Raw genomic sequence first — 12,754 nt, 5'->3', positions numbered from 1 at the left:
CTCTCCTTCGTGCTTTGCCAGTTTCTCCATTTTGATGGACACATTCGTGCTCCTCCCAGAGCTTCACATGGTTACACATCCTTTTTGTTCCCTCCTGCTCCCCCCAAGATGCTGAATGTCTCACAGGTGCCGTCCTCTCCGGCTGTGTCGCTGGTCTATGCAGTGAAGAATGGAAGTGTCTTCCTTAATGGCACTGCCGCCTCAAACCTCCTCTGTCAGCTGTCAGCGGAGCTGGTGGGCTACTTCCTGTTCTATCCACCACTTATCATCGCTGAGCGTAAGTCACAAAGTTCCAAAAGATAGTGTAACGAATAAATCCACATTAATTAATGGCTGTCAAACACTTTTTAATTGATCAATGAATGCTGTGTGTTAAGGTGGTATTTTAAGGTGGAAGTGCTTTGCTGAAAAGAAAACGTGCTGCGAAGTGTGTCGACCTAGTTTGGTAAATGTCATAAGTTAGATCGAGAGTCCGGTCTCGGCGTTTTCTGTACATCGAGAGGACCAACGTGCCGCTCAGCATCTTTCATCTTTACTGGTTGTCACTGCTGTCTCACGTGCATGCGCGACGGTAACTTCTTGGACAAACGTGTTACCAGAGACGTCCATCTTCTTTCTCCTGATTGTGCAAAACATTTTAATCAGATTAGTCACAACGATGGGTTATTCTGCTTTACCGCGTTCATTTTGAGGGCCGTTTATTTGATATACAAGTATAAATGAAGACACGGCTGCACCGCTGCATTTCCTTTATTCCAACCTGGACTATCTCCAGGAAAAATGGTCACATCCTTCCAGGTCCTCAGACATTTTGGACCTTTTTTATGAAAACTGTTGATGTTTTGGAGTCACTTAAAAAGAGTTGAAGCAAAGCCCCTGCTGTTAATCTCAGCTTCCACTGAGGGCAAAACTGAAGGACACATCTGAGATATGCTCCGAGGAAAGCAAATGGAGAGTGACAGGGAGTCGGAGGGAGCTTAAGCGCCGGTTGTAGTGGAGTCCCAGCGTGTGGCCTGTTTCCACCCCAGTACAAACTGAGACTGACATGTAAACAGCTCGACAGAAGCAGATCTAGAAGAAAGGGGTAAGTTTAAAGGGGTTGCTACTGCCCTGGTGCCGTATTGAGTCCTGCAGGACAGACTGACTGGATCTCTTCACCTCGGCTGTCATAAATTCATTGTTCATGTCATTTTAAAAGAACTAGAACCAGATTTACAAAGTTCTACTACTGTTCCATAAAGCATCACAAAAACTGCCCAATAAAGAACAAGATTTCTTCCAATGGAGGCTTTTACAGAGCAGCCCAAACACATCGGAGAGGGAGTCGAACTGCTTGCAGGGAAGCTGGATCCATTTTGCAGGAATAGCACCAGTAGCAGCACCAGAAATTCATCTTTGCCAACTTTGTTTTCCATCCTCTCATCCTGGTCCCAGTCGGTTGGGTAGTGCGGGAGGCCCAGACACCCTTGATCCAGCCACTTCCACCAGATCCTCTTGGAATGTAAAGGTATTCCCAGACAAGCCGTGAGACCTGATCTCTCCAGGGTGTCCTGGGTCTGTCCGGGGTCTCCTCCCGGATGGACCTGCCCATAAAACACCACTGAGCTGATCAGAGCCTCCCCAGGGAGGAAACACAAACCAGCTGCCCATGAACACAGGGTAGAACATGACTGGTAATCAGAGGGCGTCTCCCACATTCTCGGCGCTCCCTTATCCCAACGGCCCGGTTCAACCTCTGCAGTTCTGCCGACGCTGCCCCGATCCAGCCGTCGCACTCCCGCTCCCGATTCCCTTCACTCACAACCCTGGTGGAGAATCCACCCTTCTCCAGATGAGGACCATGATTCAGAAGAGCTCATTTGACTGTCTCAGCCAGAGCCGGAGGTCAGTGCGCCCCCACCAGCCGGGGTCGGTGGTCACCTGCCCCAGGGCTGAGCAGGCAGTCTCAGAGATGGAAATGGCTTTTAAGAGACGGCTTTTAATGTGAGGTTGGAGAGACATTCATGACTGAAACGAACAGGAACTCAAACAAAGGCAGATGGCAGACGCCAGAGCTCAGCCAGGCCTGGCGTCTACAGCTACACGCACGTAAGCTGAAGGACAACAAAGTTAGTTTAGGTTTGGTGCAGCTGCATCATTTTACACCGGTGACACCAGCCATCATCGTTTTCATCCTGGTTCAAATGTTGAGAAAAAGGCGCTCGTCTCAGTGAAGGTGACGAGCGTTTGTGCATCAGCTGCACGTCCAGCTTCCGTGTTCAGCGCAGCGATCTCCTGTCAGCTGCAGCGGACTCACTGCAGACTTTGATCAGTTCGAGAAGACGGAGCGTTGAACAGATCAGGCTCAGGATCACAGCAGGAATTGGGTCAAGGCCTTGTGCGTGCTGCCATCACTGAGCCCACTTCTGCTTGAGCTGGCCTGTTTTCATAAGCCCAGTGGGTTTTCATGGATCTACTTTAACTCCATGGAGTGTTATTGGCTGTGTGATCTGTGCTGAATTCAGAGGAGGTTAAATGGCTGCTGTTTGGCATCAACCATCAACCACAGGAGGCCACTGGAGCCACACGTGGTAGCTGCAAAGAATCACCACAAAGATCCAGCTCAAACTCCGGGTTTGTTGTCTTTTGGCTTCTACCTATGTTGTGATATTTGGTATTGGGGAGGAATCAAGTTGTTTTCATCTTTTAATAAGCGGATGACTCCAGAAATTGAATAATAACTTGGCTTTTATGGCCGTTGTGTTCAGAGGTGGCGCCTCTTGGTCCGCTGAAAGAGGCTGCTGAGCAGGAAAAATGAGGAAGAGAACCCCAAGTCAGGACTGCGAGACTCCTGGGACGAGTAAGACGTGTTTGTGACCAAGAGAGCGACGGCGCCACAGCACGTTGGCCCTGTTTACCGCCACCATCAGGGAGCTCGCCGTTCACAGCGAGTGTCAGCAGATGCTGTCAGCGGCTGCCGCCTCACTTCAAAGCAAATTACTGGAGTAAATAATTAACAGTGGGAGATTCTCGCGCCACCTTTTGCTCCGCCCTGGCGGGAGCCAGGCACTCGGAACGCTGCCGTCCTCCTCCTGCTCCTGCTCTGCTCTTCAGCAGCAGGAGGAACAAGAGCACTGAAACTCACAACTGACGTAAAATATGAATTATTCCACTAATAGCATTTTGTCAGATCGTATTTTTGTGACAGCTGATAATGACTTCTGGATGGCAGCAGAGGCTCATGGGAGTCACTTGAGAGTCTGGCTGTAAGGGGGACGCTTGAGTGTGGTCCAGGACGTGCGTGCTCACACACCTGCTCACAGGTCAGAATGCTTCAGTCAGTTGATGCAATAGCTCGGCACGTCTACCAGGAAATGTGAGAGGAAGATAAAAACTGGCGTATTTCTTCTATTTTTAACCAGCATTATGTTGGTAGAACGAACAGCGACATCTGGTGGCACACTGGAACCACAGCAGAATGACCCATCACTCCTCTCCCGTGCACGTGCAGTCGTGTAATTCCCAGTTTCTCCACAGCAGTTCCAACCTGCAGCTCAATGACTTAATCAGCCGCAAAATAGATGTAGCAGCCCGGAGCGCCGCCTCGTGCTGCACGCCGTTAACCTGCGAACGCTCACAGGGTCCTAGTGGGAACTATTGTTTCACAGCTTTCAGGTGTTTTCCACAGGTGAAGCAGAGAACCAAGTAACAGACATCTGCTTCTTTCTTTACATGGAAAGCCTGATTGAGACAACTGATGTGACCTGTGTGTGTGTGTGTGTGTGTGTGTGTGTGTGTGTGTGTCCTTGTGTTTAAAGCAATGGAGTATCACAACCTGAACACTTCAGTTGCCACCAGAGACTACTGGGTAATTACAGGTAGGAACACATTTCTGTTTCTTTTCTTTATTATTGAAGCTTTTATTTTCTTTATTGTCTCAACATGTGCAAATGAGACAAATGTTTCTCGTTAAGGAGGCAGTAAAAGGAGTTATATATGAGTGTAGCTGACAGATAACTCTCAATTTATTGTTGAACATAAGATGAGTGCAAAAACGGCCTTAAAGCTCCATGGAACCTGCTTTATGTCCTGTTACTTCAATTCTCCGCTTGAAATATTTGGTGGGTGTGAAGCAACAATCTGTAGACTAAAGTCAGGATAAATTGATGTCATGAGACGATGTCATGACATGGTGTCATGAGACGATGACGTCATGAGATGATGTCATGAGACAATGATGTCATGACATGGTGTCATGAGACGATGGCGTCATGAGATGATGTCATGAGACAATGATGTCATGAGATGATGTCATGAGACAATGATGTCATGACATGTCATGCGACGATGACGTCATGAGATGATGTCATGGGGCGATGATGTCATGAAACAATGATGTCATGAGATGATGATGTCATGAGAAGACATGAGGAAAAAACACTTTTTAAATGAACGCTTTAGATTTGGGCTCCACCAACAAGAGTGTGGAACACTATTACTACTGATAATAACAGTATAATAACCGTTGTAATAACAGGGTTTTCCTGGGTATCTGTCAAAGTGCTTCTTCACATAATCATCATCACTTTATTTTGCATCAAAGCCTGTGTGCTGATGTTAATTAACTAAACTCTCATTTACAGGAGCAATTAGACACATAATGAGTCTTTACATTTGCCGTGTGTGTGTGAGTGTGAGTGTGTGTCCTCATATTTTATGAATTGCAAGGCGAATATGCTTCTCTGTGGGGAACGCTCCGGGGAACGCTCCGGGGAACGCTCCGGGGAACGCTCCGGGGAACGCTCCGGGGAACGCTCCAGGGAATGCTCCCTGCGATGCTTGACAGCGGCTCCTCGCCCTCCTAAGTCAGTTCAAGGTCGTTCCCTTGATAATGACATGAAACAGATAAACACGGGACCTGAACACGGGACCTGAACACGGGACCTGAACACGGGACCTGAACACAGAACCTGAACACGGGACCTGAACACGGGACCTGAATGAAGTTGTAGATTTTCATCAAAGAATTTCACAGAGAACCCTGAGAATCGGTGCTAAATCTAGACCCTCTTTGATGGCCAACTCTTATTTCTTTTATCTTCTGGCCGTCCTTTCCCCGTCCATGTCCACTTGTAGTCATCCAGGACGTGGAGAACGCCAGCTTGGAGGGACAGTACCAAAGCTTTGCCAGTCTAATGGAGCAGCGTCTGGCAGAACTGTTTGTGCTGGCGGGCCGGCAGGGGACTCGCTTCCGAAGGGCTACGGCCGTGGGCGGCTTCACCGTGCAGGTAGGGAGCCGGGGATGAGGGGCCACGGGGGGGTGGGGGGGGAGTAAACAGCCAGCTAAGTGCAGGGAGGGTGAGAGAGCAAACGCTCATTAGTGAGGGCAGTAATCCAGCAGTTTGGGGGGCTTAAACTGCATGAATATTTTATCATATGCTAACTTTGATACAAACTTGCTGGCTCTCGCCTGATGGCTCCTGGTCAGCCTTTGATGATTACAGAGTTATTAGGCTCCTCCTCAAACGGTTGCTGTTCAGAACAAGCCTGGAGGGTAAATGTTTACTCGCTCCCTTCGTCTACCGACCTCTTCGTGCCCGGCACATCCACAGTTAGCACTCGTCTGTCCGTCCTCCCCATCAGATGGTGAACATCCGCAGGATCTCGGGGTCGAGGAACCGAGCGGAGATGACCTACTACGTCCAGCACAACGGCGTCCCTCTGGCAGGCGCGTCAGCAGCCAAGGTCCTGAACACGGTCGACTCTCAGACCGTGGCGCTCACCCTGGGCTACTTCGTCCAGCTGCAGGCAGAACGTAAGCACAGCACCCTTCTTCCGTTTGACGAGTGGGCGAGTGGACAGAACCGCTGACACGCTGGCAAACAGCCCTGACTCTGGGAAGAGGAGCAGGTGTGTGAGCCAGTGGAGAAGTTAGGATGAGAGGGGACACTGGAGCCCAATTAGAAGAGAGGGGGCAGGGGAAGGCTGAGGGGGAGGGGAGGCTGGCAGACTGTTGCCTGTAATGGCTGCCGCACGCTCACTGTGCCAATAAGGTCTTTCAGACCGTTTGTTCTTCTTTATCTCAGCCGTGGTCAAGAACCCTCCCAATAACCTGTGGATAATAGCTGCAGTACTGGCCCCCATCGCCGTGGTCACCCTCATTATCATTATCATCACAGCCGTGCTCTGCAGGAAGAATAAAAGCGACTTCAAAGCCGACGCCATCGGCAACCTCAACCCCCGAGCTAAGGTGTGGAACTTTCCTCCTCTCTGTCTGTTTCATCGGTCATCTGATAAAAGATGATTTACATTCATCCCAATTCTCGTAGGAAACCAGAGCTAGTTATAGCGCCACCTTTATGTTGTAACCTGCTGCTTGTCTTGCTTTGTTCTTCAAACACATCAAGACAAATTGTGGGATGCAGTCTCCACTGGCCTCAGTGTGTATTTCTGTATAAATCATCTGAGGGATTACGTGAGAGCTAATGAGCTAATGAATAAAAATAGCAAATCATTAGCGGCAGCCCCAGAGAGCTTTGTCTTTGCTTTTGTTGTACGGTGACAGTAATTGTGTTTAAAACTCAACGGGAATTTCAACATTTTCTCTCCTTTTCAGATGACGTATCGCAGAGACGTGGGCTATTTCCACCAGGTATCGGCCTCTCAGTCCTCCCCTTGGTACCCATCTGTGTTTCCATCTTCAGGGCTCAACTGCGGGATTTAAAAGGGATCGTGCGGCGCTGCCACCCGCTATAGATTCTAATAAATTCTGCTGTGCAGGAACAAACCTCAACAAACCAGATTTTCTCGACTTAAAGTCTATTTCCTGTTATTCTGCGTCGTGCATATTTAATGCCAGAGTTGGAGGTTTCTGGGCCAGTTTGTGTGGAGAGCGCCCATCTGGCAGGATGAGCTTTCGCGTTATCGTTGCCTCAGAACGCTCAAGGTCAAAGTTCTCGCTCCGTCTCAGTGGCTGTTGTCTTTCCTGTCGATCATGGGCTCGTTTTCACACGTAGCCTAACGGGCAGCACTTCTCCAAGGCTTTACTGTTAATTAATATTGGACATCTATCGTCCACTGAAGCCTCAGCATGTTCAAGAGAACCAGTATGTCGATTTTATCTGTACAATTGTTTGAGTTTAAATATGACTTATAAATGTATTTAGAATTGATTTTAGGGTTATACATTGTGTGGTGTTCTTGTCACATAGTGGGGACCAAAATGAGGACGTTTTTGTCTTTGATTTCACCCCTAACGTGTCCATCAGCCTGTCCAGGGTTTCGACTATGCCAAGCAGCACATGGGTCAACATGGCGGGGACGAGGAGACGCTGCCCGCCAGTCAGGACACCTTAATGATGTCCTTACAGATACGGGACACGTCACTGTCACTGGAAAAGACGCTGCACCGGGACGGGACGGCCGACAGGAGGACCTTCACTAACGACAAAAAAAGGTATTAATGTGCCTCAGCTCCTCAGAATGATGTCGCTCATGGGTCCAAACTGAGCCTGACACACACACTCGCACACTCACACACTCACACACTCACACACACACACACTCCTCTGTCTCATTATTCCTACCACCAGCCTAATGACTCATGCAACCACTGAGTGAATGCTGATTTCGAGTGAATAAAGGAAGGATTCATTCACATAATCCAGCCTGCAGACACTCAGTTCCACGTCTCTCATCATTATTCATATATTTACAGCTTTGTTGCTGCATTTGCCCTTATTTTAGTTTTCTTGAGCCACTATTGTTGCACACATGATGCACAAAGTTCCCTACTTTGCTTCCATTCTTAAAATAATCCCGTCCTTGGAGCCAGGGTTGTGCGGGTGCCTGTAAACCCCAGGTCAGGATTAAACACACACCCAGCTCCCACTGGGGGGCCACCGGCGTGGTCTCTGCTTCTGTTATCATTTTTACCAGACAATTAGGGCCGAGGCCGCAGCGCTTTGATGTCACCGTCGGCCTCCTGCTCCTCTGAGCTGCCTCTTAATTCTGACGCCATTGTTTGGCTGGACCAGCCTTGTTCTACTCTGCAAGGCAGTAAAAGAGGCTGGTGCAGTGCACGCTGCACTTGCTGTGTCCACAGAGCAAATTCACAGCAATGTAATTACCCAAAGATCTAAAGAAAAGGGTTCAGTTAAGGAAAACATACAAGGGCTGAAGCACCCAGCAGCTCTAGGATGGTACAGAAAGACTCTCAAATTAGTTCTCTAATTCTTCTGAAAACTGTTATTTTCAAACTACACTCAATTCCTTTGGTTTTGTGAAAAGCTTTCAACAATAATCCATTATGTCTCGATTTGGGCTCGAGAGGAGGTGAGTTTGCTGAAGCTGAGGATGACATAACCTGGATAGGAGCCCAGCTTCCGGAAAGCTCACCGCCTCTTGTTGCTATGGTTACTTGCAGCAAGTTGCCGAGCGAGGACGGTTCCGTCATCAGCAACGAATCAGAGAGGCTGAAACCCGGCAGGGGCTCGACGGCAATGAAAGTCACAGCGCAGCAGAAACCGACAAAGGAAGAGACCCGCAAGAAGGACGGTGAGAGTCCAGAAACAAGCTAACATGCTAACATGCTAACAAGCTCAGGTGTTTCACCAACGCTCATAACAAAAGGGATGAATATGCAAGAGACAGACAGTGGTGTGTCAGACCCAGCTCAGTGCACACACACACACACACACACACACACACACACACACACACACACACACACACACCACACACACACACACACACACACACAGACGTGCTGAAAGAGCATCTGACGTCACAGTTGTAAGGTGCAGAGCAGCTAAAGGGAGGCAAATATTGGCCATTCTGATCTCATCTATGGTGGAGGGGGGGCTGGATCGGCTTAATCCCGCTTGGACACCTTCTCCTTGTAATTTGCCTGGTGTCTGAGAAGGAATTTTGGTGCAAACTCGTATGCAAAACGTGACGCTGGTGATTATCTTTTGGGATCTGCTGCCTGCGTCTGCTGCTTGTTCCGTTAACACGGATGAATGATGATGTTTGACATAATCTGTCCGACAGAGCGGGAGGGAGGTGTGACACTCTGTTCCCCTTTGACTGACAGTGTACTGATTAGAGGTATTTGTAGTCTCTAAGTGAGTGAACTCCCTCTCTGCTCCTCAGATCCATATGACACCTCCTCCGGATCCCTGCAGCTCATTTCCATAAAGCCTATGGTGGCGCAGACCAACTACTCGCGCGCTGCGTCCTTCGAGCGCAGCCAAGACTCAGTCATTGTCAACGGAGAGGTGACGTGACCCAAACTCACACGCGCATGCATGCAAATAAAGGCGGGAACAGTCGAAGGCTCTGATAATCTACGCTCACTTCTTAATGCCAAGTTTGCAGCACCTGCCATGTGATGTCCTCACCGCTCATGTGGGGGAAAAGAAATTGCTGGATGTGCAGGTTTAGCCATATTTACATTTTGGATTGATTGGAGGTGGGTTTTTTGCCTATGTTGTCAGAATCACCAAATCCACAAAGACCTGATGAAGCAGATTAGCTCATACAGTAGTTTGCATTTTAATATCTTAATATCACTAATGCCCTTTTCACTGCTCGTGGGAGCAGGAGTACGAACGGTCTGAAATTCTCTGCAGAGGTCATAAGAGTCCCAATTATGGTGCTCTGCCGAGCACACGTAAGCTGAGTGTCAGCACAGTTAGCATGTTATGGTACATTGCTAGCAGAGTCCGGGAGGTTTTCCTGTCAGTTCTCTTTACACGGTCCAAAAATCAGGTTGAGTGGATACTGGTGAGCTGTTCAGGGCGTCTTCATGCTTCCCTCTCCCAGTGAATGCTGGGATAGCCCCCCCCCACCCCCTGGGACTTCACCTGCAGTGATGTTTGATCTTGTGCTCATTGGTCCCTACAGGTGAACTTGGCTCTGAAGCAGAAGTCAGACATTGAGCACTACAGGAACAAGCTGAGGCTCAAGGCTAAGAGGAAGGGCTATTACGACTTCCCCTCCGGCGAGGGCGGCAGCAACAGCCGGGCCTTGGTGCAGACACAGCAGCACAGCCACGAGAGGACGGCCTTCGAGTCCGACAGGCCTGCGGAGGCTGACGACGAGCAGGGTTCCACCTACGTCAAGTCTTACAGGAGGTGAGTGGAGCCAAGGTTGTCCGAGAACAGCAGCTCAGCAAGCACGCCACCCCGGTTACTCACCTCATGACCATCAGTCCTGATAGTCTCATAGCTACAGTATCATATTGATGTCAGGTTGGATGCCTCAGGGTTCTAAAACCTTAGGAGATTCCTGTATTTTGAGCTGTTTTGGGTTAATATCCGTCTCACTAGAAACACTGAAAATAAAGTGAAACCTGCTGCTGTGGCCTAATTCTGCAATGACGCACCTTGTTTGAAGCAGCAGGCACTCCCAGGTAGGACAGCAGGCCTACCGCAGCAGGCAGAGTCTGAGCAGCCCCAGTCCTGGAGGAACAGAGATGGACCTGCTGGTTATGAGGGAGAGACCCAGGAGAGGGATTCGCAACAGCGGCTACGACGTGAGTCCCGTTCGTCTGACACCTTTAGACGTTTGAAGTGTGCGGCAGCAAAAATGCTTCCATGGTGGTGGATCCACCCCGGAAGCATGATTACTAATTAGTGCTGAATCTGCCCTTGTAGGATTTTACAACCCAGCTGCTGAGTTTGAAATCACTCATATCCCACTGAGGTCTAGTTTCCAGTGTACCCCAGTAAAGCTGAAAAAAGAGACGGGCTCATTCATAATTAAGAGGTGGGATTTACGGGGGCATTTCATTCTGATGTGCAACACATGGGAGGATGGCTGATTTATGCTTCCACACCTTTATTGTGCCATCACGGCTTCGGTCATAAATTCTAATGCTTGTGCTCCCAAGAGTAATGGAGCAGAGCGTTTGGGGAAAGGTGTTCTTGTTCTGCTCTGTCATTTTGTAAAAAAAGAAGATGAGGAGTGATGGAACTTCCCTGAACTGCCCCGGAGCTGCTGGCCAATCACAGCACGAAAGAGGAAACTCCGGTTCTGCACATCATAATCGGGCCGTGGAGCAGCAGGACTCAGGTCTGAACAGGACACGCTGACAGATGTGCTGAGGATTTGCTTTCATCTCATCAAAGGCCGTCGAGCAGGCACCAGCTACATCCTCACTCTTCCAGGCCCGAGTGGTCACAGCAGGGTTCGAGTGGGGTGGGGGCAGATTTATGAGGTGCTCTGGGTCCTCGGTGGCCGGCCTCTGTTCACCAGCAAGCTGTGACTCACTCATTCATTTATTATGGGATGGAAGGGCTGCACGGATGGCAGAAGGAGGGAGGGAGAAGAATGGATGGACCTTTATGAATTTATGTTCCGGCTGAATAATTGAGATGCAGCGGACTCGTGGAGGACTTCAGGAAACTCTGGGCTTTTCTTCTCGTCTCTGAAGGTTTCGGCTGACCCGATGTTCCGCTTTGTTTCAGACCGAGCCCGAGTTGATCGAGGAAACGAACGTGGACCGCCTGATGGGGTCTCGGCGATACACGTACGGACGGGGCCTGAAAGGCCACTCCGAGACCTCCAGCCTGAGCTCGCAGCCGTCCATCGACGAGGTGAGACATCAGATGCACCTGCTGCTGGAGGAGGCCTTCAGCCTGGCGTCTGGGGGCCAGCCCACGTCCGGAAGGCATTCCCATCACCACCACCCATCTCCGGATAAGTACAACCACGTATCTCCCCCCCTCCCGTACACAGACGTGGTGACCAGCGCCCCGGGCACCATGAGCAGGCGGGGAGGGCTTCAGTGGGTACCCTCCTACGGGACAGATGTGTATCAGTGTAGCCTGCCCAGACCGGTGAGTGGGACACAGTCCCGACGCTCCGTGAGGAGCTGCGTGGAGGTGAAGAGACCTCAATGTCTCCCTCTCTCTTTTGAAGGCCTTTCACTTCACACAACTTCCAGAGATCGCCATGGGTTCTCCTCCTCCTCTGCCCCCTCGCACTGGTCCTCCTCCTGGGATTTCTTTAAGACGGTAGCGTTGACAAATCTCTCCCTCACACACACACACACACACACACGGGCGCACACACTGCCTTTCGTCCAAAGTCCACTGGATCGTGCTCATTTACTCACATTCACATTGATATGCTTTCAGTAGATCTACGCTAGGTAATGTTCTGTAACCAGGGTGATTTTAGGCTTTGTATAAATTTGAATATTGAGCTAGTGCATTGGGAGATGGGCAGAATGTTAATGAGCCTGTCTCCTGGCTCTGAGGGACGCGTCTGCCATCTAGTGGCCTTGACTGCTCATTTGTTCCTCTCCAATCCTCTGTCCCACTCAGCTCCACTTCTGACTTGGGGCCTAAGGGAAGGAGCTCAGAGAAATCTGTCACGGAAATGCAGCGTCAACGTGACAGCAGCCCGTATGGGCCAACAACCAGAGCAGCACTTCCATCAATTACTGCGGAGCAGCCTGTGTCCAATTACTCAGGTAACCAGGAGATCTCTCTTTTCTACACTGCTGATGTGATCAAATCCCTGAGTTGAATGGATTCCCAATGCATTTGATTCCGACTGCCTCTTTTACTTTTGCTTTGTGTAGGAAATCCAATAACGGCTGTCTACGCCATCCCAGCCTCCAGGCCGGGCTACACAGACAACTTTCTGTCCACGCCGCCCACCTCCTACCACAGTCCCTCTTGGATGTCCTACCCACCTGAACCTGATGATGTTCCACCACAGTGGGCAGACTCGGTACGGCTCCTTTATTAGTCAGCGTGAGGGT

The 12,754-nt window shown here is 49.8% G+C and overlaps 1 protein-coding gene across 1 annotated transcript in view; it reads left to right on the top strand.

Annotated features, from left to right (window-relative positions):
• The window catches only part of kiaa1549lb (KIAA1549-like b), a 33,762-nt gene that overhangs the window by 19,255 nt on the left and 1,753 nt on the right, over nucleotides 1-12,754 (top strand). The window contains 15 exon segments of the mRNA XM_057025613.1: nucleotides 109-277; nucleotides 3,798-3,857; nucleotides 5,116-5,267; nucleotides 5,623-5,794; nucleotides 6,066-6,229; nucleotides 6,596-6,631; nucleotides 7,248-7,435; nucleotides 8,405-8,535; nucleotides 9,133-9,257; nucleotides 9,886-10,115; nucleotides 10,378-10,516; nucleotides 11,451-11,822; nucleotides 11,905-11,999; nucleotides 12,312-12,460; nucleotides 12,572-12,723. Of these exon segments, the coding sequence (XP_056881593.1) occupies nucleotides 109-277; nucleotides 3,798-3,857; nucleotides 5,116-5,267; nucleotides 5,623-5,794; nucleotides 6,066-6,229; nucleotides 6,596-6,631; nucleotides 7,248-7,435; nucleotides 8,405-8,535; nucleotides 9,133-9,257; nucleotides 9,886-10,115; nucleotides 10,378-10,516; nucleotides 11,451-11,822; nucleotides 11,905-11,999; nucleotides 12,312-12,460; nucleotides 12,572-12,723 (2,334 nt within the window).

This window comes from Takifugu flavidus, chromosome 2 (assembly GCF_003711565.1).
Source record: "Takifugu flavidus isolate HTHZ2018 chromosome 2, ASM371156v2, whole genome shotgun sequence".
Taxonomy (NCBI): domain Eukaryota; kingdom Metazoa; phylum Chordata; class Actinopteri; order Tetraodontiformes; family Tetraodontidae; genus Takifugu; species Takifugu flavidus.
This window is presented reverse-complemented; position numbering and strand designations above follow the sequence as displayed.